This window comes from Zophobas morio, unplaced genomic scaffold (assembly GCF_036711695.1).
Source record: "Zophobas morio isolate AGI-343-1 ecotype UQ-CSIRO unplaced genomic scaffold, CSIRO_AGI_Zmor_V1 ptg000006l, whole genome shotgun sequence".
In the NCBI taxonomy this organism is placed as follows: domain Eukaryota; kingdom Metazoa; phylum Arthropoda; class Insecta; order Coleoptera; family Tenebrionidae; genus Zophobas; species Zophobas morio.
The window spans coordinates 424177-451531 of NW_026972111.1; the positions used below are offsets into that span (position 1 = coordinate 424177).

Genomic DNA, 27355 nt, shown 5'->3' on the forward strand with positions numbered 1-27355 from the left:
CATCCATTGTGTAATATCTGACAAGTATGACACTGTTTTGACATAAATTGGCATTATACCAACATTAACCAAAAATATTTTTTTTATTTTGACATTTTTCCAATATCTTTGAATCAATTTAGCCTCGTTTCGTCAAAACATTTACACTCCCATCCAATATCTCCAAACCGCCCAAAACAACAGCGCGCTCTCCAGAAATCAATCACAGGCTATTTACACCACCTTATCTAGCAAAATCCCCATCACTATTTAGCAACCCATTAATTTACGACACTCCGTCCACAGGCCGCAATAAATTGATCAATCAAGATTAAGACGCATCACATGTAATTAATTAAACCCAAAAAAGCCCATAAACAACCAATTAATATCCCAGCGACAACAATCGCGTGATCATGCCGCCGCAGGGGTGGGGGACCGGTGCGTGACGTCACATGACGTAGTGGAGGTAAGTCAAAGGCGGGTAAAAATCGTGAATAGTGTGCGCTGAAAAGCCGTCGTTACCACACGTGTGCGACAACTCTACACCCGGCGAGCGCGAACAAAACAAAAACGTGACTGAGTGACAGAACATTTTTATATTTTCTTACAAAAAAAAAAAAAAACTGACAGTATTTAGTGAGATGGCTTCGGCGAAGACGCGAAAATGGTCAGGTGAGTGCCTTTTTTTGTTTCTGTGGCGATGGCCGCCGGAGGGAGGGTGAAAATCGCGTACTCTCCTTTTTTGGGCGAAAATAGCGCGTCTTGGGCGTGATATAACGGGGATTTTCGTGTCGCAACGGAGGAGCCGGTTTTATTTTAGCTGTTTTCTTGGGTTGCTTAAGTGATTTAAGCGACTTAAGTGCAATAATTTTCGTTATAGGAGAGCTGTGGGACGATGTTATTTCCGGGTCTTCTCGCCGGGGTTATTTTTGGCGGTGGGTGTGCAGCGCAGCCTTGACTTAAGTCTGATTTTAAAAAAAGTCGTTAGAGTGTGTAATTGAGTACGTGCGGACTGTAATTTATTTTTTTTGCTTTGTGTGATTGTTGTTTTTGAGTATCTGAAAAACATGTAATTGTGTTATACTGTGAAACTAGTTGAGCTTTTTATTTTTATTGTCAATATTGTTGTTTATTTTATGACAGAAAATTACTCATGTTAAAATTATAATTAAGTTATGTAACACAATAAATGCCTTTCTAAATTATAAAAAAGATTTTGAAAATACCAATAAATAGTGTTTTTGACCTAAAACAAATAAAATTTACTACACAAAGATGTATCCAAAAGCTCAAACTTGTTGGCATTAAATAATATACTCTTTGTGTATTCTTTGAAGGTACAATAAAGCACCTTTCTGTGACAACTGTCACTTTTAAAGCTTTCAACTCGCAGTTCGTGGAACTAAAACTATTGTCGTTGCTGTGGCACAATACCTGAGTAAATCATGCTTGACTTTTCCACAATATTTTAAAAGGTTTCATGTGACCACCAAAAATGTAACTTTTGAACACAATAATACATTTGATTTTAATTTTAAAATTAAGTATGAACAATCAAGAAGAAATTGTTGTAACACCCTGTATAAACATATCCAGTTTGTTAATGACAAGTGTGGTAAAAAGTGGTGTTCTAGAGACAGACGGACCACAATAATAACAACCCGTTAGAAAACTCTGACCATTTATCTACCATTAATTACAACCTTGTGTAACGAACTAATTTGAAGCAGATTTTCGATTAATTTCCATTTTATGAGTTTTATTAAATGCAGAATTTCCTTAAAAAAGCAAATATCGTCGGGTTGGCAAGACTGTTTAACCCCAACATTTGTCAATTTGACAAATGAAGCACCAATAAACAGAAGGCGGATTACCAACGACTTTGTTTGTGTAGATAGTTCATGTAGGCAATAGAATTAAAAAGAATTGAGACTAGGTATAATTTTAATCCTTCAGCATCCTACAAGAACAAGTTTGCTTAGATTTACACTCCTGTATTGTGCTTAATACGATAATAAAATTTTATTAATCTCAAAAAATAAGGTCTTTGCCATAAAATAATTGACATTTATTTCGTTTCACAAGAGTTACGTTATTACTTTGGAGGTAGTGTTGCAAAACACCTGACCTGTTTAGACCACTTTTCCACCCAGGTCGAAACTCAAAAATTTTAAAACTTAGAATTAATTAGCTTTGTAATTTAACCTCCTGACTCTGTTATCTTTTCAGCTGGACACTCCTCTTAAAAATAACCATTGGGAAAAATTTTGTTGATATAATAAGTGAAATAAAAAGAGTATTCCCAGAATTAAAACTATGGGGTTATTATTTCTTTATTTGTTTTCATACTTATTTTATCAGAACTCGGTTATCAGGAAAAAACACTGGGATTCTGCAGTGTTGTGTTGTGTGATTAAGAGCAGCTGGGACATTCCCACCGTGTGTTTGCCGCTTTCCTATTCTTTGAACTGAACTCTTTCCAGCTATTGTTGCCGGCTCCTTTTTTGCGTTAATTTCTCCAATTATCGCCTCAGTGTAATTGTTTCTCGAAAAAATTAATTAGACAAAAGCTGCATTTACGCAGTACAAAATTTCTCAAAATACTCCCATCTATTTTTGTCGCGTTGATTTCAAACCCGAAAATTTTTAAAACTGAGTGATAATTTTAGCTAGAAATGAGTATTGTCACGAGTTTAGTACTTGTTATGCGGTCGAAAAATTTCGAAGGTCGGTAATCCAACAATTAGCATTTTTAAATGCAGTTCAGTTGTTTGTAATTTGCATGGAATTATTATTCCGTTACCCAATAACCACGATTTTGTAATTGCGAAAGGTCACATTAAGCCGACTTTACAAAGGTACGACATGTCGGACATAGTTCAGATAATGCGTATTATTAATGGTCGTTTTTATCTTTTGGTGATTCCTTATCACATCAGTTTTTAAATTAGTTTTTTTTGTAAAGTCATAGTGAGTGCACTTTTTTGTGGGTTCTTCAGTGGTTTATCTTTTATCGGGCTATTAAACGTAATTGCGGAGATAAGTGATCTGAATACGTTTTATCGCGATGTTTAAGAACGTATTAAAATTTCTGCTTTTTAAACGCTCTAGATCAATTTGTGTAATTTTGTTTTTATCTTTTCTTCCTTTTCGCACTAAAACTCCTCTTCGTACGCTTCTAGCTAAATCTCGTCACCTTAAGGTACCTTTCAAACAATTTTTTCTTTGCTCATCTAACACAACTCAAGTTTGTCCTTCTTGTTCTTTATTTTGAATTTTAATTCCTACTATTATTCCTAAGACTATTTCTAGAACGGTCATATTAAAACTTCAGCATTCGAAAATCTCTTCTTTCTTACAAAAAACTCTTCAATTTCTTCTTTTCACTCTGGAGTTATAAGACTCTTAACCCCTATAACACAACGTTCATTTTCGGACCACAACATTCGAAAAAGTTCTTCTCTCTCACTCAAGAAACTCTTCAATTTCTTCTTTTTACTCTAGATTTGTAGCACATTCTTTGCCCCTCTAACACAACTCTCATTTTCGGAACTCAACATTCTAAAGAAACGCTTCTCTCTCATAAGAAACTCTTACACCCTTCAATTTCTTCTTTTCGCTCTAGATCTATAATAAACTCTTGACTCCTCTAGCAGAACTCTGTTTTGTTCTTCTTGTTCTTCGCTTTGGTTTATAATTATCTCAGGACGACTTATAGAACGCTCATTTTCGGAACTCAACATTCCAAAAACTCTTCTATCTCAAGAAACTCTTCAATTTTTTTTCATTCTAGATTCCCAAAAACTTTTTGCACCTCTAATACAACTCAGTTTTGTTCTTCTTGTTCTTGTTCTTGTTCTTCATTCTAGTTACTGCGTGACTACTTCTTCTTAAACGCTCATATTAAAACTTCACCAATTTAAAGAACCTCTTCTCTCTCGCAAGAAGCTCTTCAATTTCTTCGTTTCATTCTAGATTTCCAGCACAGTCTTTGCCCCTCTTAACACAACTCTTTTCTTCATTTTGGCTACTCTTTAAAATTACTTAATGACTACTTCTTCTAGAACGTTCATATTAAAATTCCAACATTCGAAAAAGCTCTTCTCTATCACAAGAAAAGCTTCTATTTCTTCTTTCCGCCGCTGATTTTCACCCACTATTGACTCCTTTAAAACAATTCCGTTCTGTTACTTTTGTTCTTATTTTTTTAATTTTTGGATTTGGATTCGAATTCCTGCGTGACTAGATCTTCTTAACTTTCATTTTAAATCTTCAACATTCAAAGGAAATCTTCTCCCACACAACAAACTCTTCGATTTCTTCTTCTCGCTCTAGATTTCTAGCACATTCTTTGCGCCTTCATTTTGCCTATACTATAAAAATACTTAGTGGATATTTTTTCTAAAAGGTTCATATTAAAACTACAAAATTCCAAAGAAACTCTTCTCTCTCATAAGAAACTCATAAACTCTTCAATTTCTTCTTTTCGCTCTAGATCTATAATTATCTCATGACGACTTCTAGAACGCTCATTTTCGGAACTCAACATTCCAAAAAGCTCTTCTCACTCTCAAGAAACTCTTCAACTTTTTCTCTTCACTCTAGATCTATAGCACACTCTTTGCTCCTCTAGCACAGCTCCATTTTGTTCTTCTTCTTGTTCACTTTGGATTCGAATTCCTACGTGACTAGTTCTTCTTGAATGTTCATTTTAAATCTTCAATTTTCCAAGGAAATCTTCTCTCCCACAACAAACTCTCCAATTTCTTCTTCTCGCTCTAGATCTAGAATCCACTCTTAGACAACTTTTTCAAAAATGAAATTTTACATTGTGGTAGTACTTTCCAAATAACCTACCCTTTAAGAAAATAAAAGGCGGGTGGGCCAGGCTAGTATTTGCCAAAATAAGACTCATTTTGACAAATGGCCTACTCTTCTAAGAAAATGTACTAGCCCCGCCCACCCACCCTTAGTTTCTTGGAACAGTAGGTCATCTGCCAAAATCAGTCTTATCTTGGCAAGTATGAGACTGATTTTTGCAAATGACATATCCTCTAAGAAAATAAGGGTCGGTGGGCGGGGCTAGTACTTGTTAAAAATAAAAAAATAAAAAAATGACAAATTGAAAAATCAGATAAATGAGAAATTGGAAAATTGTACAACTGTATAATTGGAAAATCAAAAACTAAAATATCAAAAAATTGAAAAAAAAAATCTTATAAAATCGAATTCGAAATTCCTGTTTTCATTGTTTTTTTCATTTTTAGATTTTTCAACTTTTGATAATTTTTTTGACAATTTTGCAATTCCAATCTTTTGATTTTTCAAGTTTTAACTTTACAATTTTGGAATTTTTTGATTTTTAATTTTTCAAGTTCTGAAGTTAAATTTTTTCCTTTTCACGATTTGTCATTTTTCGATTTTTTACTAAAAGAACAAATTTATTCGAACTGAAATTTTAAAATTCGAAAAATCCAAAAATTGAAAATTAGAAACAAAATTTTCAGATGTTTTAAAGTCACGGTGAACATGGCAATCGCCGATCAAAATTACTTTTTACTCCTTTCCACAAACTCGGTGACAAAAAAATCAAAAATCGAAAATTAAAAAAAATATACATCTATTTTCTCGATGTTTTTAAAAATCAAATAATTGAGAAATCGGAAAACTGCCACAACTGTAAAACTAAAAAACCGAAAGTGTTTTTCAGTTGCCCAGAAAAATCAAAAATCGAAGAGCAGATCAAAAAATTGAAAATATAAAAAACGAGAAAATGAAAAATTCGAAAGTTGAAAAATCGAAAAACTGAAAAATCTAGTAGTCCTCGCTACGATAAGACTGATTTTGGCAAATGATCTACTCTCTAAGAAAATAAGGGTGGGTGGGCGGGGCTAGTACTTGTTAAAATAAGACTGATTTTGGAAGATGACCCATTCTTCTAAGAAAATAACGGGTGGGTGGGCGGGGCTAGTATCTTTTCATAAATTTAACTAAATTCGGATTAAAGAGATATCGACTTCAACTAGCCGCTGTTCGGATTACTGGATGTTCGGATAATCGTGAGTTCGGATTATACAGGTTATACTGTATTAGTACTGCAACATTCCAAAGAAACTCTTCTCGTAAACTTTTCAATTTCTTCTTTCCGCTCTAAATCTATAATACACTCTTGACTCTTCTACAAAACTCCGTTTTTTTCATCTTGTTCTTAGCTTTGACTTATAATTATTTGTCAAGAACGCCCATATTGAGACCCCAAAGAAGCTCTTCTTTCTCTCAATAAACTCTTCAATTTCTTCTTTTTGCTTTAGATTTTTAGCACACTCTTTGGTCCTCTAACACAGCTCTTGTTCTTCACTTTGGATACTACTTACTAGTGTAACTACTTCGTCTTGGAAGGTCATACTAAAACTTCAACATTCCAAAGAAATTCTTCTCTCGCAAGAAATTCTGCAATTTTTTTTTCGCTCTAGATTCTAGCACATTCTTTCTCCAATTTATTCTTCTTGTTATTTATCTTGGATTCGAATTCCTGCGTGACTAGTTCTTCTTGAACGTTTATTTTTTTCTCTCACAACAAACTCTTCAATTTCTTCTTCTCGCTCCAGATTTCTAGCACTTCCTTTGCGTCTTCATTTTAAGTGGCTATTTTTTCTAGAAAGTTCCAAAGAAACTCTTCTCTCTCATAAGAAACTCTTAAACTTTTCAATTTCTTGTTTCCGCTCTAGATCTATAATACACTTTTGACTCCTTTAAGAGAACTCTGTTTTGTTCTTCTTATTCTTCGCTTTGGCTTATAATTCTCTCTCTCTCTCTCTCTCAAGAAACTCTTCAATTTTTTTTCATTCTAGATTCTCAGCACACTATTTGCTCCTCTAATACGACTCACTTTTGTTCTTCTTGTTCTTCATTTTGGATTCCAGTTACTACGTGACAACTTCTTCTTAAACGCTCATATTAAAACTTCACCAACCCAAAAAGCTCTTCAATTTCTTCATTTTGGCTACGTTTTAAAATTCCAAAGTGACTACTTCTTCTAGAACGTTCATATACAAAACTTCAGCATTCGAAACGGCTCTTCTCTTTCACAAGAAACGCTTCAATTTCTTCTTTTCACTCTAGATTTATAATTCGCTCTTGACTCCTCAAACACAACTTCGTTCTATTCTTCGTTTTGGTTTACCTCGTGATTCCTTCTAGAACCTTCATATTCGAACTTCAACATTCCATACAAGTTCTTCTCTTCTCAAGAAGATCTTCAATTTCTTCTTTTCACTCTAGATTTGCAGCACATTCTTTGCCCCCCTAACACAACTCTTGTCTGTTCTTCTTCATTTTGGCTAAGTTTCAAAATTCCTTAGTGACTACTTCTTCTAGAACCGAATATTAAAAGTTCAACATTCGAAAAAGTTCTTCTCTTTAACAAGAAACGCTTCAATTTCTTCCTTTGCCTTCTGATTTATAACCCGCTGTTGACTCCTTTAACACAGTTCCGTTTTCAGACCTCAACGTTCCAAAGAAACTTTTCTCTCTTTCAAAAAAGCTCTTCAATTTTTTGTCTTCACTCTATATCCACAGCACACTCTTTGTTCCTCTAACACAGCTCCATTTTGTTCTTCTTGTTGTCTACTTTGGATTCTAATTCTTACGTGACTAGTTCTTCTTGAACCTTCACTTTAAATCTGCTGCATCTCTCTCACAACAAATTCTTCAATTTCTTCTTCTCGCTCTAGATCTATGATACACTCTTGACTCCTCTAACAAAACTCTGTTTTGTTCTTCTTGTTCTTCGCTTTAGCTTATAATTATCTCCTGACGACTTCTAGAATGCTCATTTTCGGAACCCAACATTCAAAAAGCTCTTCCCTCTCTCAAGAAACTCTTCATTTTTTTTTATTCTAGATTCCCAGCACACTTTTTACTCCTCTAATGCAACTCCATTTTGTTCTTCTTGTTCTTCATTTTGGATTCTAGTTATTATGTGACTCTTTCTTAAATGCTCATACTAAAACTTCACCAATCCAAAGCAGCTCTTCTTTCTCGCAAGAAGCTCTTCAATTTCTTCTTTTCATTCTAAATTTCCTTCACACTCTTTGTCTCTTTAACACAACTCGTCTCTTCATTTTGGCTACATTTAAAAATTCCTTAGTGACTACTTCTTCTAGATTCTAGAACGTTCATATTAAAAGTTCGACACTCGAAAAAGCTCTTCTGTCTCACAAGAAACGCTTCTATTTCTTCTTCTCGCTCTAGATTTCCAGCACATTCTTTGCTCCTTCATTTTGGCTACGCTTTAAAACTACTTAGTGGCTTTTTTTTAGAAAGTTTATACAGTATAATTCTCGATGATTTTCAAAATTTAACTAAATACTTCCATGTAGGTTTTGGGCCACAGAAGTCACTTCTGGCTTCATTTCTTCAATAACTTAAACCGTTTTTCCAGAATCGTCCATTGAAATATCGCAATTTCCAAAAATTAAAAAAAATCCGAATTTTACACCGAATTTTCCGAAAATATTGCTCGGTATCATAAACATGCTATATTTTTGGAATCAGCACGTGGGGATATATATATCTCTATTCAGAATTTTTAGATAACTTTTTCAAAAATGAAATTTTACATTGTGGTAGTACTTGCCAAATAGCCTACCCTCTAAGAGAATTAAAGGCGGGTGGGCCAGGCTAGTATTTGCCAAAATAACACTCATTTTGGCAAATGACCTACTCTTCTAAGGAAAGTTACTATCCCCGCCCACCCACCCTGTATTTTCTTGGAAGAGTAGGTCATCTGCCAAAATCAGTCTTATGTTGGCAAGTATGAGACTGATTTTTGCAAATGACAGATCCTCTAAGAAAATAAGGGTGGGTGGGCGGGGCTAGTACTTATTAAGATGAGACTGATTTTGGCAGATGACATATCCTCTAAGAAAATAAGGGTGGGTGGGCGGGGCTACTACTTGTTAAAATAAGACTGATTTTGGCAGATGACCCACTCTTCTAAGAAAATAAAGGCTGGGTGGGTGGGGCTAGTACTTGCTAAAAATAAAAAAATAAAAAAATGACAAATTGAAAAGTCAGATAAATGAGAAATCGGAAAATTGTACAACTGTATAATTGGAAAATCAAAAACTAAAATATCAAAAAATTGAAAAAAAAAACAAATCTTATAAAATCGAATTCGAAATTCCTGTTTTCATTGTTTTTTTAATTTTTAGATTTTTCAACTTTTGAATATTTCATTTGATAATTTTTTTGAAAATTTTGCAATTCCAATCTTTTGATTTTTCAAGTTTTAGCTTTACAATTTTGGAATTTTTTGATTTTTAATCTTTCAAGTTCTCAAGTTAAATGTTTTCCTTTTCACGATTTGTCATTTTTCGATTACAAATTTATTCGAACCGAAATTTTAAAAATCGAAAAATCCAAAAATTGAAAATTAGAAACAAAATTTTCAGATGTTTTAAAGTCACGGTGAACACGGCAGTCGCTGATCAAAATTACTTTTTACTCCTTTCCAAAAACTCGGTGACAAAAAAATCAAAAATCGAAAATTTAAAAAAATATACATCTATTTTCTCGATGTTTTTAAAAATCAAATAATTGAGAAATCGGAAAACTGCCACAATTGTAAAACTAAAAAATCGAAAGTTTTTTCAGTTGCCCAGAAAAATCAAAATTCGAAAGACAGATCAAAAAATTGAAAATTTAAAAAGCCCGAAATTGAAAAATTCGAAAGTTGAAAAATCGAAAAACTGAAAAATCTAGTAGTCCTCGCTATGATAAGACTGATTTTGGCAAATGATCTACTCTCTAAGAAAATAAGGGTGGGTGGGCGGGGCTAGTACTTGTTAAAATAAGACTGATTTTGGAAGATGACCCACTCTTCTAAGAAAATAAAGGGTGGGTGGGCGGGGCTAGTACCTTTTCTTAAATTTAACTAAATTCGGATTCGAGAGATATCGACTTCAACTAGCCTCTGTTCGGATAATCGTGAGTTCGGATTATAGAGGTTATACTGTATTAGTACTGCAACATTCCAAAGAAACTCTTCTCGTAAACTTTTCAATTTCTTCTTTTCGCTCTAAATCTATAATACACTCTTGACTCTTCTACAAAACTCCGTTTTTTTCATGTTGTTCTTAGCTTTGACTTATAATTATTTCGTAACTAGTTCAAGAACGCCCATATTGAAACCCCAAAGAAGCTCTTCTTTCTCTCAATAAACTCTTCAATTTCTTCTTTTTACTCTAGATTTCTAGCACACTCTTTGGTCCTCTAACACAGCTCTTGTTCTTCACTTTGGATACTACTTACTAGTGTAACTGCTTCGTCTTGAAAGGTCATACTAAAACTTCAACATTCCAAAGAAATTCTTCTCTCGCAAGAAACTCTGCAATTTTTTTTTCACCCTAAATTCTAGCACATTCTTTCTCCAATTTGTTCTTCTTGTTTATCTTGGATTCGAATTCCTGCGTGACTAGTTCTTCTTGAACGTTCATTTTAAATCTTTAGCATTCAAAGGAAATCTTTTCTATCACAACACACACTTAAATTTCTTCTTCTCGCTCTAGATTTCTAGCACTTCCTTTGCGTCTTCATTTTGAGTGGCTATTTATTCTAGAAAGTTCCAAAGAAACTCTTCTGTCTCATAAGAAACTCTTAAACTTTTCAATTTCTTGTTTTCGCTCTAGATCTATAATACACTTTTGACTCCTTTAAGAGAACTCTGTTTTGTTCTTCTTATTCTTCGCTTTGGCTTATAATTCTCTCTCTCTCTCAAGAAACTCTTCAATTTTTTTTCATTCTAGATTCCCAGCACACTATTTGCTCCTCTAATACGACTCACTTTTGTTCTTCTTGTTCATTCACTTAATGACTACTTCTTCTAGATCATTCATATTTAAACTTCCACATTCGAAAGCAGAAAAGTCTTCTATCTCACAAAAAACTGTTCACTTTCTTCTTTTCGCTCTAGATTTATAACGCACTTGGTTCCTTTAACACAACTCCGTTTTTCTTCCTTGGTGTATTATTTTGAGAGCCCATAGAGATTTTTCTGGTAAATTATTTAAAACAATTTTGGGGGATTTTGGTGTTCTATTTTTGGTAAATTCTGACCTGACCTGTTTTTGATTTAATTTTGGGACCCCGTTTTTTCTTTTTCTGGAAAAATTTCAAACAATCTGGAGGTTCTATAGAGGTTTCTATTTGGAAAGAATTTGAAAGGGCTTTGGAGCCTCTAGTGTCTCTTCTTATAATAATTTAATTAAATTTCTTAGAGGATACGTCATTTGATAAATTCGGTCTTATCTTACCAGGTACTAGCCCCACCCACCTACCCGCTCTTTTCTTACAAGGTATGTGATTTGCCAAAATCAGTCTTATCTTAGCAGGTACTAGCCCCACCCACCCACCCTCTCTTTTCTTAAAGAGTATCTCATTTGCCAAAATCAGTCGTATCTTATCAGTTAATAGGCCCACCCGCCCACCCACTCTTTTCTTAGAGGATATGTGATTTGCCAAAATCAGTTTTATCTTAGCAGGTACTAGCCCCGCCCACCCGCCCTTCTTTTCTTAGAGGGTATGCCATTTGCCAAAATTAGTTTTATCTTAGCAGCTACCCGCCCTCTCTTTTTTTAGAAGATATCTCATTATCACTCTTATCTTACCAGCTATTAACCCCGCCCACCCACCCTTTCTTTTCTTAGAGGGTATGTCATTTGCCAAAATCGATCTTATTTTAGAAGGTACTAACCCCGTCCACCCTCCCTCTCTTTTCTTAGAGGGTATGTCATTGGCTAAAATCGGTCTTATTGTAGCAGGCCCTAGCCCCGCCCTCCCAGAGACTTGTTATGTACTTGCTTAAATAGGTTATCCATCCGGAAAACAGCCAATTTCATGTTTTCTCGACGTTTCATAACTTCTAGTAATTGAAAAAGTAGGACTTACTTTCCGTCGGACATATACCTACTTCCCAAAGCTACTAGACTGATTGCTGTGAAATTTTAGATATACATAACTAAAATTTGTCAGAATTTTGCAAAAAAAATCCTATTTACATTTTATAATACAATTTACGAGTACTTCTATATCTGTAGTTTATGAATCGTCCTTTATTTTTTGTCGTAAACATCCGGATTTTTCGAAAAAATTCTCTTAAAATATTTCATGATATTTAAAATATATCTTCAAGTTAGTTTTTACTTCTCTTTCCAGACTTCCTCACATGCAGCCGAATCCTCAACATCATGGTCATTCTCGGCTTCATGTTCAACTACATGCTCCGCGTCAACCTGACCATCGCCGTCGTCGCCATGGTCCGAAGAGAAAACGACACAAACACCTCGGACACCTTCGACTGGACCGAGCACCAGAAGAACGACATCCTGGGGAGCTTCTTCTGGGGCTACGTGCTGACCGAGCTCCCCGGCGGCCGCCTGGCCGAGGTGGTGGGCGCGCGCCGCGTCTTCGGGGGCGGCATGCTGGTGGCCAGCGTGCTCACGGTGCTGACGCCCGCCGCCTGCTACGCCAACTACTACGTGGTGCTGGTGCTGCGGGCGCTGCTGGGGTTCTTCCTGGGGGCCACCTGGCCGGCGATCTTGCCCATGGCGGCGAAGTGGGTTCCGCCCATGGAGCGGTCCAAGTTCATCGCCAACATGATGGCCAGCTCGCTGGGGGCGGCGCTCACGATGCCCGTGTGCGGGCTGCTGATCTCGGCGGTGGGGTGGGCGAGCGTGTTCTACGTGACGGGGGCGGTGGGGCTGGTGTGGTCGGTGGGGTGGTTCTTCTTGGTGTATGATTCGCCGGCGCAGCATCCAAGGTGAGGATTATGGGTTAAGTAAACGTTATTTGATGGGATTTCTACTCTCTGTTTAACATTGAAATGTCATGTACAATTTTGGCGAATAATTGATATTTAAATGTCAAAAAGTAACTTAGACCTAACTTGTGATTTATGAAGCCGTGTTTCAGACATCAAGATTTGGAAAAAAATCAAAATTGTATATCAATTTTTCGATTTTTCAGTTTTCGATTACTCAGTTTTTTGATGTTTTATTTTTGGAATTTTTAAATTTAGATTTTTCGTTATTTTAATTTTTTAAGTTCTAGATTTTGTGATTTCACGATTTTTCAGTTCTTCGATTTTTCTATTTGTCCATTTTCTCAAGTTTTAGATTTCTCAGTTTTTTGATGTTTCGATTTCTCGATCTTTCGATAAAAACCTCCCCTTTTTATTTTTCAATTTTTTGACTTTTGAAATGTTTGATTTTTCGATTTAGAATTTTTCGGTTTTTAAATCTTTCAATTGTTCGATTTTTTATTTTTCAGTTGTATAATTTTTCAATTTATCGAGATCCCGATGTTTCGAGTTTTCGACTTCTCAGTTTTTCAATCTTTTCATATTTCGACCATTCTCTGTTTCAGTTTTTCATTTTTTTGCGTTCCCAAGTTTTCGATTCTTCGTATTTCTCCATTAATCGATTTTTTGACTTTCCCCATTTTTCTATATTTCGACTTTTCCATGTTCAATTTCTCAATTTCTGCATTTCTCGATTTTTCAATTCTTCAATTTTTCGACTTTTCCAATTTTTCAATCTTATCAGGTTTTTTATTTTTCGATTGTCGATTTTTAAATTTTCGGTTTTTCGAATTTACGATTTCTCGATTTCTCAATTTTTCAATGTTATAGTTTTAGAATTCTTCAATTTTTCGAATTTTCTTTTTATACGATTTTTCGATATTTCAATTTTGGAACTTTTTAATATTTCGATTTTAAATTTTTAGATTTTTTGATTTTTTAATATCTCGATTCCTTAATTTTTCCTTCTTTCGATTCTTCAGTTTTTCGGTATTTTAATTTTTAAATTTAAAATTTTTCGATTTCTCGATTTTTCAGTTTTTCGATTTTTCTATTTGTCAATTTTTCCAATTTTTAAGCTTTAGATTTCTCAATTTTTCGATGCTTGGATTTCCCGATTTTTTGATTTTCCCAATTCTCGATATTTCGACTTTTCAATCAATCTTACGATTTTTTAAATTTTCAATTTTTCAGTTTTTCGATTTCTCAATGTTTCAATGTTCCAGTTTTGTAATTTTTCAATTTTTCGGTTTTAGATTTAACAATATTTCGATATTTCAATTTTACAATTTTTCAAAATTTTGATTTTATAAATTTAAGATTTTTTTGATTTTTCGACTTCTCCTCAGTGTTCCCATTTTACGATTTTTTATTTTTTAGATTTCTCCATTAACGATTTTCGATGTCTCCATTTTTCAGTTTTCCCATTTTTCGATTTCTTGAGTTTTCGGTGTTCGATTTCTCCACTTCTTGATTTCTCGATTCTTCAGGTTTTCAATTCTCTAATTTTTCGATTTTTCAGTTTGTTTCTCGATTTTTCGGCTTTTCGATTTCTTGATATTTCAATGTTCCAGTTTTGGAATTTTTCAATTTTTCGATTTTTCAATTTATGAATATATCAGTATTTCGATATCTCAGTTTTGCGATTTTGCAAAATTTCAGTTTTTTAATTATTGAGTTTATTAATTATTCTTTCGATTTTTTTTCGATTTTTCGGTTTTATATTTTTCAATTTTTCGATTTCTAAAATATTTTATTTTTCGATCTTTCAGTTTTTCGGTTTTTAAAGTTTTCATTTTTTCAATTTTCGATTTTTCAATTTATCGAGATTTAGGTGCATATTTTCATGTTTTTTTTTTGTTTTTCTATTTTTCGGTTTTTCGGTTTTTATATTTTTCAGTTTTTCAATTTTTCAATTTTTTCTTTTCTCGATTAATCGAGATTTCGATGCTTCGATTGTCTAAATTTTTTTTTTAATTTTCAGTTTTTCAATTCATCAGTTTTTCGATTTTCCTGTTTTTCGATCATTCAATCTTACGATTTTTTTAAATGTTCGATTTTTCGGCTTTTCGATTTCTCAATATTTTGTGTTCCAGTTTCGGAATTTTTCATATTTTCGAATTTAAGATTTAACAATATTTATTTTGATATTACGATTTTGCGTTTTTTCAAAATTTTGATTTTTTAAATTTTAGTTTTTTCAATTTTTCGAATTCTTGATCTTTCGATTTTTCGACTTCTTGGTTTTAGATTTTTTAATTTTTCAGTTTTGTAGTTTTTCAATTTCTCGATTTATCAAGATTTCAATGTTCCGATTTTCGATTTCTCAATTTTTCGATTTTCCTATTTCTCGATTTTTCAACTTTTCGAGGTTCGATTTCTCGATTTCTCAATTTTTTAGTTTTTCAATTCATTGATTTTTCGATTTTTCGGCCTTTCGATTTCTTGATATTTCAGTGTTCCATTTTGGAATTTTTCAATTTTTAGATTTCTTAGTATTTCCATATTTTAGTTAGCGATTTTTCAAAAATTTCGATTTTCTAAATTTTAAATTTTTCAATTTTTTGATGTTTGATTTTTCGATTTTTCAATTTTTTTATTTATTTATTTTAAATCATTTGTACATAAAAATACACAGTATGTTTGGTACAAGTCAATTATAAGGTTATAGCATTAAATATGCAGAAGGGTAGAAGTGTACATAATTAAAATGTACAATATTACTAATATACGAGTATATTACATTTACATCACTGATAAACTCTTCATATGCATAATATGCCCTATTTGATAACAAACTCTTTAATTTTTTCTTAAAGATAGACAGTTTTCTCTAAGTTCTTCTATTTGGACACAGTTTATTATAAAATTTTATTCCATAATAGTTAGTACCATTTTGCGACTTTTTTAGTCGCAAAGATTGAGGACATACTTATGTAAGTCGTTGAATCATGATTAGGAGGATACTCTTGTTTTGATAATGTGAATACAACACCTACTCTTTTGTCGGTATTTAAACAAAATTCATTTGCGGTAAACCAGTCCAAGGCTTCGGATCCAACACGTGTAGCAACATCCGCGGTACGACCGAGTGAGATTTTATTTATTAACGTGGTATCATCTGCGTCTAAAACCGTATTTGAAGTCACCGATTCTGAGAAATCGTCGATAAATATCACGAACAGTAGAGGCCCCAAGACTGAACCTTGGACCACTCCCTGGTTTATTGCTAAAGAGCTGGATTTCTGTTCCTTAAATTGTATGTACTAGTTGGCTTCGATGCTTCAATGTTTGGATATTTTAATTTTTAGGTTTTTCGATTTTGATTCGATTTCTCGATCTTTCGATTTTTCGAATTTTCAGTTTTAATTTTTAAAATTTTTGATTTTTGAAATGTTTGATTTTTCTATTTTTAAATTTTTCGGTTTTTAAATTTCTAAAATGGTTCAATTTTTCGATTTTGGGCTATTTTATTTTCTCGATTTTTCGACTTCTCAATTTTTCAATTTCGTATTTGTGTTTCGATCTCTCGATGTTTCAATTCTTTGAATTTTTGATTTTTCAATTTCCCAATTTTTCAATTTCAGTTTGGGATTTTTTAATTTGTCGATTTTTCGATTCATCGATTTTTTTATTTTCCCAATTTCTCAATATTTCGACTTTTCGATATGCGATTTCTCAACTTCTCGATTTTTTAATTTTTTTATTTTTCCAATTTTTCAATTTTAACACTTTCAGTTTTTCTACTTTTCGTTTTCTCGATTTTTCAATTTTCCAATATTTTAATTTTGGAATTCTTCAATTTTTGCATTTATACGACAATTTTTCGATATATCATTTTGGGATATTTCACTATTGCGATTTTTTGTTTTTTTTTTATTTTTGGATATTTCGATTTCTCAATTTTTCGATATTTTGATTTTTTAAAGTTTTTAAATTTTAGATTTTTCGTTCTCTATTTTTCTCAGTTCTTTTTCTAATTTCAAAATTTTACATTTTTTTTAATGTTTCGATTTCTCGATCTTTCTTCATCTTCTCGGTTTTAGTTTATTGCTGGCGTTAAATTAGCATTATATTGAAAAAATTTGGGTTAAGTTTACTATTAGTTATTATTATGTCCTATGTGGGCGATTTGCCCGTTGGATGATCAATAAACTATTTATTTATTTATTTAATTTATTTATTTAGATTCTTCATTTTTTTTATTTTTAAAATTCATGATTTTTGATTTTTCAATTTTTCGGTTTTTAAATTTTTAAATTTTTCAGTTTTGCATTTTTTTGATTTCTCGATTCCAAATTTTCGATCTTCTAGTTTTTCAATTTTTCATTTTTTAAGTGTTTCAATTTTTAAATGTTTGATTTTCTCGATCTTTTCGTGTTTCGATTTTCCAATTTTCCAGAATTCTATTTGTGAATCTTTCTATTTTTTAAATTGTAGATTATTCAATTTTTTGATGTTTCTGTTGCTCGATTTTTTAAATTTTTATTTTCTCAATTTTCATCGAAATTTCGTTGCTTCGATTTCCCGATTTTTCGATTTTTTATAATTTGGCAATTTTTCAGTTTATAATTTTCCAATTTTGGACTGTTTCAATTTCTCGATGTTCCTACTTCTCATGCTTCAGTTTCTCAATTTATCAAGATTATTATTAGTGCGTCGATTTTTCGATTTTTCAACGTGTTGGTATTTAAATTTTTCAGATTTTCAATTTTCCAGTTTTTCGATTATATTCTTTTTTTATTGTAAATGAGGTTAAATTTTTAAATTTTTGGATTTTCTCATTCGTTTCGTGTTTCGATTTTTCGATTTTCCTATTTTCGAGAATTCAGTTTGGGAATTTCTCAATTTTTCAATTTTCGATTTTTCAATTCTTTGATGTTTCCATTGCTCGATCTATGGATTTGTCGGATTTCGTTTTTCCGGGTTTTCAATTTTTCGATTTTTTAAATTTTTGTTTTTTTGTAATTTTTCAATTTTTATCGACCTTTTGATTTCCCCATTTTCCGATTTTCAGTTTTTCCATTTTTCGATTTATTGATTTCATTTTTTTTTTCAATTTTTGAAATTATAATTTTTCGGTTTTTCATTTTTTCGATTTTAGGCCATTTCAATTTTTCGATTTTTCGTTGTTTTCATGTTCTTCTCTTGTTTTTTGATTTTTTAACGTTTCGGTTTCTAAATTTTTCAATTTTCGGTTTTCCAAAAAATAGAAAAATATTTTTCCATTTTTTTTTTAATTTCAGATGTTTCAGTTTTTCAATTTTCGATTTTCTCGCTTTATTCGTGTTTCGATTTTTCGATTTTCCAATTTTCAAGAATTCATATAGAGAATTTTTCAATTTCTGGATTTTTTAATTTTTCTATTTTTTGAATTGTACAAATGTACATTTTTCAATATTTAAATTTTTTAAATTTTGGTTTTCCGATTTTTCGATTTTCAATTTTTCGAGTTAATCGATTTTTTAAAAATTTTTTGAATTTATCCGTTTATACATACATAATTTTTCTATTTTGAGCTGTTTCAATTTCTCGATGTTTCCATTTCTGGCTTTCACGATCTTTTCATGTTTTTTTTAATTTTTTTATTTTTCAACGTTTGTTTTTAATTTTTTTAATTTTCAGATTTTAAATTTTTTTATTTCTCGATCGCGAATTTTTTATTTTTAAATATTTTGATGATTCGATTTCTCAATTTTTCAATCTTTCAATTCTTCAGTTTTTCGATATTTTATTTTATTAATTTTTTTTAATTTTAGATTTTTGGTCCCCTATTTTTGAGTTCTTCTTCCTATTTTTCAATTTTTCAATTTTAGGCGATTTCAATTTCTCAATCCTTGTATGTTTTTTTTTATTTCTCGATTTTTCAACGTGTCGGTTTTTAAATTTTTCAGTTTTTCAATTTTTTGATTTTTGGAATCCAATTTTGATTTTCCAATTTTCGACAATTCTATTTCTGGATTTTTCAGTTTTTCTATTTTTTGAATTCTAGATTTTCGATTTTTTGATGTTTCTATTGCTCGATCTTTCGAATTTTCGGATGTTGTTTTTTCTGTTTTTCAATTTTTCGATTTTTTAAATTTTTGTTTTTTTTTAATTTCTCAATTTTTATCGATGTTTTGATTTTCCGATTTTTCGATTTTCAGTTTTTCCATTTATTGATTTTAATTTTTTGTCAGTTTTTGAGTTCATAATTTTTCGATTTTGGGCTGCTTCCATTTCTCGATTTCACGATCTTTTTATGTTTTTTTTATTTTTTGATCTTTCAACGTTTCGGTTTTTAATTTTTTCAATTTTTCAGATTTTCAATTTTTTTATCTCTCGATCTCTAATTTTTAAATTTTTTGATTTTTTGATGATTCGATTTCTCAGTCTTTCCATTCTTCAATTTTTCGATATTTTGTTTTATTAAAGTTTTTTAATTTTAGGTTTTTGTTTCCCCATTTTTGAGTTCTTCCAATTTTTAAATTTTACATTTTTTCTTTATGATGTCTCGATTTTTCTTCATCCTCTCGGTTTTAGATTTTTCAATTTTTGAGTTTTCCAATTTTTTGGTTTCTCGATCCGGAATTTTCGATTTTCTCGATCTTTTCGTGTTTCGATATTTATGATTTTCCAATTTTCGAGAATTCAGTTTCAGAATTTTTCAGTTTTTCATTTTTTTAAATTGTTTCGATTGCTCGATCTTTCGATTTTTCAGATTTCGTTTTTACGTTTTTCAAATTTTTTGACTTTTTCATACTTTTTATTTTTCAATTTTTATCGCGATTTCCCGATTTTTCAATTTTCAATTTTTCAACTTTGGGCTATTTCAATTTCTCGATTTTTCGTTTCCTCGATCTTTTTATGTTTTTTTTTTCATTTTTCGATTTTTCGACGTGTTGCTTTTAAATTTTTCAGTTTTTCAATTTTTCGATTTCTCGATCCCGAATTTTCGATTTTCCAGTTTTTCGATTATTTTTTTTTTTATTGTAAATGTTTCACTTTTTAAATTTTCGATTTTCTCATTCGTTTAGTCTTTCGATATTTCGATTTTCCTAATTTCGAAAATTCAGTATGGGAATCTTTCAATTTTTGAATTGTCGATTTTTCAATTTTTTGGTCGATCTTTTGATTTTTCGGATTTTGTTTTTCCGGTTTTACAATTTTTCGATTTTTTAATTTTTTGTTTTTTTTTCGTAATTTTTTAATTTTTATCGACGTTTTAATTCCCAATTTTTTTTTCATATTCTGTTTTTCGATTTTTCCATTTATAGATTTTTTTTTTGTTTAGTTTCTGAGTTTATAATGTTGCGATTTTGGGCTGTTTCAATTTTTCGAGTTTCCAGTTCTCCATCTCACGATCTTTTTCATACTGCAATTTCTGGATTTATCGAAATCTAGATGCGTCGATTTTTCGATTGTTCAATTTCCCGATGTTTTGGTTTTTCATTTTTTCAATTTTAGGCCATTTCATTTTTTTTTTTTATTTTTTAACATTTCGGTTTTTAAGTTTTTCAATTTCTAGTTTTTCAATGTTTTGATTTCTCGATCCCAAATTTTCGGTTTTCCAGTTTTTCAATTTTCGATTTTCCCGCTTTATTCGTGTATCGATTTTTCAATTTTCCAATTTTCAAGAATTCAGTTTGAGAATTTTTCAATTTCTGGAGTTTTTAATTTTTCTATTTTTTGAATTGTAGATTTTTCAATATTTAAATTTTTCGATGGCTCGATATTTCGATTTTTCGGATTTCGTTTTTTTTAGGTTTTGCAGTTTTTCGATTTTTTAAGTTTTTGTTTTTTTTAATGTTTTGATTTTCCGATTTTTCGATTTTCAATTTTACGAGTGACCGATTTTTTAAAATTTTTCAATTTTTCAGTTTTTCGGTATTTTGTTTTATTAAATTTTTTTAATTCTAGATTTTTGGTCTCCTATTTCTTACTTTTTTTGATGTCTCGGTTTCTCGAATTTTCTTCATCCTCTCGGTTTTAGATTTTTCAATTTTTTAATTTTTAAAACTTATAATATTTGATTTTTCAATTTTTCGATAAATATTTAATTTTTTCTATTTTTGAGTTTTTCAATTTTTTGATTTCTCGATCCTGAATTTTCGATTTTCTCGATCTTTTCGAGTTTCGATATTTTTGATTTTCCAATTTTCGAGAATTCAGTTTCGGAATTTTTCAGTTTTTCTACTTTTTAAGTTGTTTCGATTGCTCGATCTTTCGATTTTTCTGATTTCGTTTTCTCGGTTTTCCAATTTTTTGACTTTTTCATACTTTTTATGTTTCAATTTTTATCGCGATTTCCCTATTTTTCGATTTTCCATTTTTCGATTTATCGATTTTTTAAAATTTGGCAATTTTCAGTTTGTAATTTTTCAATTTTCGACTGTTTCAATCTCTCGATGTTCCTCCTTCTGTTTTTCACGATCTTTTCGTCCTTCAGATTCTCATTTTATTAAGATTTATTAGTGCGCCTATTTTTCGATTATTCAAGTTCCCGATTTTTCAATTTTTCAATTTTCGGCCATTTCAATTTCTCGATTTTTCGATTCCTCGATCTTTTTTGTTTTTTTTTTATTTTTCGATTTTTCAATGTATCGGTTTTTAAATTTTGCAGTTTTTCAGTTTTTTGATTTCTCGATCCCGAATTTTCGATTTTCCAGTTTTTCGATTATTTTCTTTTTTTTAAGTATTGTAAATGTTTCACTTTTTAAATTTTAGATTTGCTGATTCGTTTCGTGTTTCGATATTGCGATTTTCCTTTTTTCGAGAATTCAGTTTGGAAAATTTTCAATTTTTTAATTTTAGATTTTTCAATTTAATGCTTCTATTGCTCGATCTTTTGATTTTTCTGATTTCGTTTTCTCGATTTTTCAATTTTTAGATTTTTTAAATTTTTGGTTTTTTAATTTTTCAATTTTTATCCATTTTCAGTTTTTCCATTTTTCCATTTGATTTTAATTTTTTTTTAATTTTTGAGTTTTTAACTTTTGAATTTTGGGCTGTTTTATGTTTCCAGTTCTCGATCTCACGATCTTTCAAATGGTGCAATTCCTGGATTTATCGAAATTCAGATGCATCGATTTTTGGATTTTTTAACGTTTCTGTTTTTAAATTTTTCAATTTTCAGTTTTTCAATTTTTTGATTTCTAGATCCCGAATTTTTGGGTTTTCCAGTTTTTCGATTTTTTTATTATTTTTTTTTAATTTCAAATGTTTCAATTTTTTCAATTTTCGATCTTCTCGCTTTATTCGTGTTTGATGTTTCGATTTTCCAATTTTCGATAATTCAGTTTGAGAATGTTTCAATTTCTCGATTTTTTTTAATTTTCGACTTTTTTTAATTTTCCGAATTTCAATTTTTCGAGTTATTGATTTTCGATATTTTGTATTGTTTATTTTTTCTTAATTGTAGGTTTTTGGTCCCCTATTTTTGAGTTCTTCCAATTTTTAAATTTTACATTTCTTAATTTTTTGATGTGTCGATTTCTCGATTTTTCTTCATCCTCTCGGTTCTAGATTTTTCAATTTTTTAATTTTTAAAACTTACGATATTTGATTTTTCAATTTTTGAGTTTTCCAATTTTTTGATTTCTCGATCCTGAATTTTCGATTTTCTGGGACTTTTCGAGTTTCGATATTTTTGATTTTCCAATTTTCGAGAATTCAGTTTTTCAATTTTTTAAATTGTTTCGATTGCTCGATCTTTCGATTTTTCAGATTTCATTTTTTCGGTTTTCAAATTTTTTTACTTTTTCATACTTTTTATTTTTCAATTTTTATCGCGATTTCCCGGTTTTTCGTTTATTCAATTTCCCGTTTTTTCGATTATTCAATTTCCCGTTTTTTCGATTTTTCAATTTTTCAATTTTGGGCCATTTCAATTTCTCGATTTTTCGATTCCTCGATCTTTTTTGTTTTTTTTTATTTGTCGATTTTTCAACGTATCGGTTTTAAATTTTTCAGTTTTTCAGAGTTTTGATTTCTCGATTCCGAATTTTTGATTTTCCAGTTTTTTGACTGTAAATATTTCACTTTTTAAATTATCGATTTACTCATTCGTTTCGTGTTTCGATATTGCGATTTTCCTATTTTCGAGAATTCAGTATGGAAATTTTTTATTTTTTTAATTTTCGATTTTTCAATTTGATGCTTCTATTGCTCGATCTTTTTAAATTTTTCAATTTTTGACTAGATCCCGAATTTTCGGTTTTCCAGTTTTCCGATTTTTTCATTTTTTTTTTTTAATTTCAAATGTTTCAATTTTTTCAATTTTCGATCTTCTCGCTTTATTCGTGTTTGATTTTTCGATTTTCCAATTTTCAAAAATTCAGTTTGAGAATTTTTCAATTTCTCGATTTTTTTTAATTGTCGTTTTTTTTAATTTTTCGAATTTCAATTTTTCGAGATATTGATTTTTTTTAATTTTTCATTTTTCAGTTTCTACATAATTTTTCTATTTTGGGTTGTTTCAATTTCTCTATGTTTCCATTTGTCGATTGCACGATTTTTTCATGTTTTTTTTTATTTTTTGATTTTTCAACGTTTCGGTTGTCAATTTTTTCAATTCTTCAGTTTTTCGATATTTTGTTTTATTAATTTTTTTTAATTTTAGGTTTTTGCTCCCCTATTTTTGAGTTCTTCCAATTTAGAAATTTTACATTTCTCGATTTTTCTTCGTCCTGTCGGTTTTAGATTTTTCATTTTTTTTATTTGTAAAACTTATATTTGATTTTTCAAATTTTTCAATTTTTGAGTTTTCAATTTTTCGATATTTTATGGGGATTTTCAATTTTTTAATCTTTTGATTTTTCAATTTTTCGTTTTTTCGTACTTTGTCCCGTTTGGTTATCGTTATCAGTTTTATTAAAAATACAAAGCCACAATTACAACGCACAAACGCCAGTGCCACCATTATTAGGTCAACACCTCTATCTCTGGGTGGCCCTAAAAAATCTAATTGAAGTTTATTCACTCAATGTCATAATTTAACGAGCTTGCAAAATTGCATCATTTTAGGTTATGAGGCCATTAATCTTTTTACTAATTTCACGGATGTTCAGCAATGATATCTTAACCTTTTGCCTCATAAATGTGTTTATGACTTGACCATTACTCTCTTAATTGTCGGAAATGTTTATTTGAAGTGCAATAAATAGAAAATTATTAAATCACATCAGCAAACACACAGGGTGTTCCAACTATCTATAGATAATAATTAAAAAAAAAAAAACGTATTGTTTTTAGTAGCACACTACAACTTAGTTTTTCTCTTTTCCAGAATCTCCATCGAGGAAAAAATCGAAATCGAAACTAAAATCGCCGAAGGGTCTGGCGGCAAGGGCGTTAAACCCAGCCACGTCCCTTGGTTGAAAATCCTGACGTCAGGACCCGTATGGGCCATTATAATAACCCACGGCTGCTCGGTTTTTTGTTACTTTACGGTCGTCAACCAGCTACCTTCCTACATGGACCACGTGCTACACTTCAACATCAAGAAGAATGGGGTATTGTCCAGCTTACCCTATCTCGGTAGGTACAAAGTCCGTTACAATAAACACACTATCGTTGTTTACGGTTTTTATTCCTTACTCAGCAAATCAGTTTTTTGATAAAAGGCCGCTCCAACGGTCTTGAACCTTTCCTTTACGAAAAGCAAAAAATTGGTCTAAAGAGTTTAGACAGTACTTCCCTCGCTGTCGGAAACTTGACGACTGCATGGCTATTGTGTTTTTTTCTCATTACATTTTTGTAGTGGGAATTTAAAAAAAATTGCGATGACGTCAACATTTTTGCAAGGACACATATATCAGTTGAGATAGATGTAGTGTAATACTAAGAATAAAATTATTGTATTCCCAAATTTTCGGGAAAATGAATTGGGTCGTTTTGAATATTGATTTTTTATAATCAATAAAATAACGAAACAATTTACTCACGTATACGGCAACTGAAAATCGTTTATGTATAAACATTCTTAATTTAAGATGACAGGCGTAACAGCATACGTGAGAGTCAAACAGAGAAACTGTAAACAAAACGACCATCGGTTTTAGGGCTTCGACTTCCGCTTATTATATAAAACATTGGGTTTTATTTTAATTCTTGACGGTGAAATTCACAATTGGTTGATTATAAACATGTCTATTTCACATTCGCGGAACCAAGTGATCGCATAAAACAAATGCAGGTCTGTAATGTTAAAGTCGATGTAAATAAGCGTGCTACCCTTATGTTTCAACCGAGTTTTTCCTTTAACAAATTTTGTGTCTACCAAATTGGGTTGGTTGGGGTGTAATACTAATAATAAGTGTTGCCTTTAATTTAATCAATAAAATAAATTGACTTCATTAATTTTTTTGAACCACCTCTTAAGAAAATCTAAAAAATATGAATGGAATGATAAATCACAAGTACAAACTCATCATATTTTTTGCATTTTAGATAGGATTTATTCAGCAAAATTTAAGGGTGACGTCATCAATTTTTTTAGGAGGGATGAAGAAATACATTTTGAACAAAAGTTTACCATGCTTATAATAACTTTAAAATATTCCCAAGATTTCAAAGCATTCGGTTTTGTAATTCCTAATTAAATCGATAAAATAAATTCACGCCTTCATTAATTTTTTTGAGTCACCCTGCATATGCAAATCCAAAAATATGATTGGAATGATAAATCACAAGTACAGACTCATCATATTTTGTACATTTTAGATACGATTTATTCGGCAAACTTTTGAGCTGACGTCATCACTTTTTTGTAGAAGATAACCAAATATATTTTGACTAAAAATTTATTATGCTCTTTATAACCTTAAAACATCTGCAAGATTTCAAAGCATTCGGTTTTGTAGTTCCTGATTAAATCAATAAAATAAATTTACGCATTCATTAATTTTTTTGAGTCACCCTGTATATGCAAATCGAAAAAATTTGAATGGAATGACAAATCACAAGAAGAGACTCACCATATTTTGTACATTTTAGATAGGATTTATTCAGCAAAATTTTGTGGTGACGTCATAAATTTTTTAGGGGGGACGACCAAATACGTTTTGATCAAAAATTTACCATGCTTATGATAATTTTAAAACATCTTCAAGATTCCGAAGCATTCGGTTTTGTAGTTCCTGAGTAAATCAGTAAAATAAATTTACGCTTTAATTTATTTTCTTGAATCACCCTGTATATGCAAATCCAAAAAATATGAATGGAGTGATAGATCACAAGTACAGACTCATCATATTTTGTACATTTTAGATATGATTTATTCGGCAAACTTTCGAGCTGACGTCATCAAGTTTTTGGAGGGGATAAGCAAATATTTTTTGACTAAAAATTTATGATGCTCTTTATAGCCTTAAAACATCTGCAACATTTCAAAGCATTCTGGTTAGCAGATTAAAAATAAATTTCAAAATGTTGTTTTATAATTTTGATTTTTTTTCCAAAAATCTGGACGTTTCGGGTGAAAAGTCGATTCGGAGTTGTAAACTACATGTGTAGGACTATGTTATTTTATACAATTGAAAACCCATTTACTATGTACAATTTTGAAGTGACGTCATCGCATTAGTGGTGGGGATGATTAGACAAATTTTGGTTAGCGTTTTACCATCTACATGATATTCTTAATATAAGTACAAAATTTCACAACAATCGGTCGAGTACTTTCGGAGATTATCTGTCTAATAAAAATCCGGGACAACAGACGGACAGACGGACAGACGGACAGACGGACAGACAGACGGAAATGGGAGACCTATTTCTTCGTCTTCTAGGGGTCATGAAAGATCGAGAAAACGTAAAAGTAGAGAGTCGGCCGACGGACTCGATTACAATACTTCCTTTGCTTATGCTCGGGAAGTAAAAATAAATAAAACGCAGCTACGCTTCCGAATTGCTAACCCTTCCACTCCTCTTCCAGGCAAGTACGCCATGGCCGTCATCGCCAGCTACCTCGCCGACCGCCTCCGCCGCTCCGGCCGCCTCTCCACCACCGTGACCCGCAAGGCCTTCACCACGTTCGCCGTCCTCACGCCCGCCTTCCTCATGATAGTGGAGGCCTTCCTCGGCCAGGACCCCGTCGTCACGGTGGTGGTGTTCACGGCGTCGCTGTTCTTCAACGGCGCCGTCACCGCCGGCTACCTCTCCAACGGCCTGGACATCGCGCCCAACTTCTCGGGCACCATCTTCGGCATGGCCAACACGCTCTCCTCGTTCGGGGGCTGGCTGTCCACGAAGATCGTGGCCATCCTGACGGAGGAGGAACAGACGTTCGAGCAGTGGCGGTACGTGTTCTGGATCCTGGTGGGGGCGTACGCGGGCGGGGCGGCGGTGTATCTGCTGCTGGGCAGCGGGGAGCTGCAGAGGTGGAACTCGGCGACGGAGGAGGAGGCCAACGGGAAGGAGATGCAGCCGCTGAAGAAGGAGAAGGAGATCATCGCGTGAGGGCGAAGGGGGCGGGGGGCGGGGGTGTATTTGTATATATTGTGATCGATTTTTTTAATAAAATGACGTACCGAA

General features: G+C 31.7%; 1 protein-coding gene across 1 annotated transcript; it reads left to right on the forward strand.

Annotated features, from left to right (window-relative positions):
- Positions 1 to 491: 491 nt before the first annotated feature.
- Positions 492 to 27355, forward strand: LOC135123248 (sialin). The gene is made up of 4 exons (XM_064047742.1): positions 492 to 654; positions 12199 to 12802; positions 24108 to 24358; positions 26757 to 27355. Exons 1-4 carry the CDS (start codon positions 624 to 626, stop codon positions 27278 to 27280), a joined length of 1410 nt encoding a protein of 469 aa, XP_063903812.1. The 5' UTR covers positions 492 to 623; the 3' UTR covers positions 27281 to 27355.

Bases quoted from the DNA above. Each gene is read 5' to 3' on its own strand.
- LOC135123248 (XM_064047742.1), top strand. From the start codon at position 624: ATGGCTTCGGCGAAGACGCGAAAATGGTCAG. The intron at 655-12,198 runs GTGAGTGCCTTT...TTCTCTTTCCAG, and splicing joins GAAGACGCGAAAATGGTCAG to ACTTCCTCACATGCAGCCGA. The intron at 12,803-24,107 runs GTGAGGATTATG...TCTCTTTTCCAG, and splicing joins TCGCCGGCGCAGCATCCAAG to AATCTCCATCGAGGAAAAAA.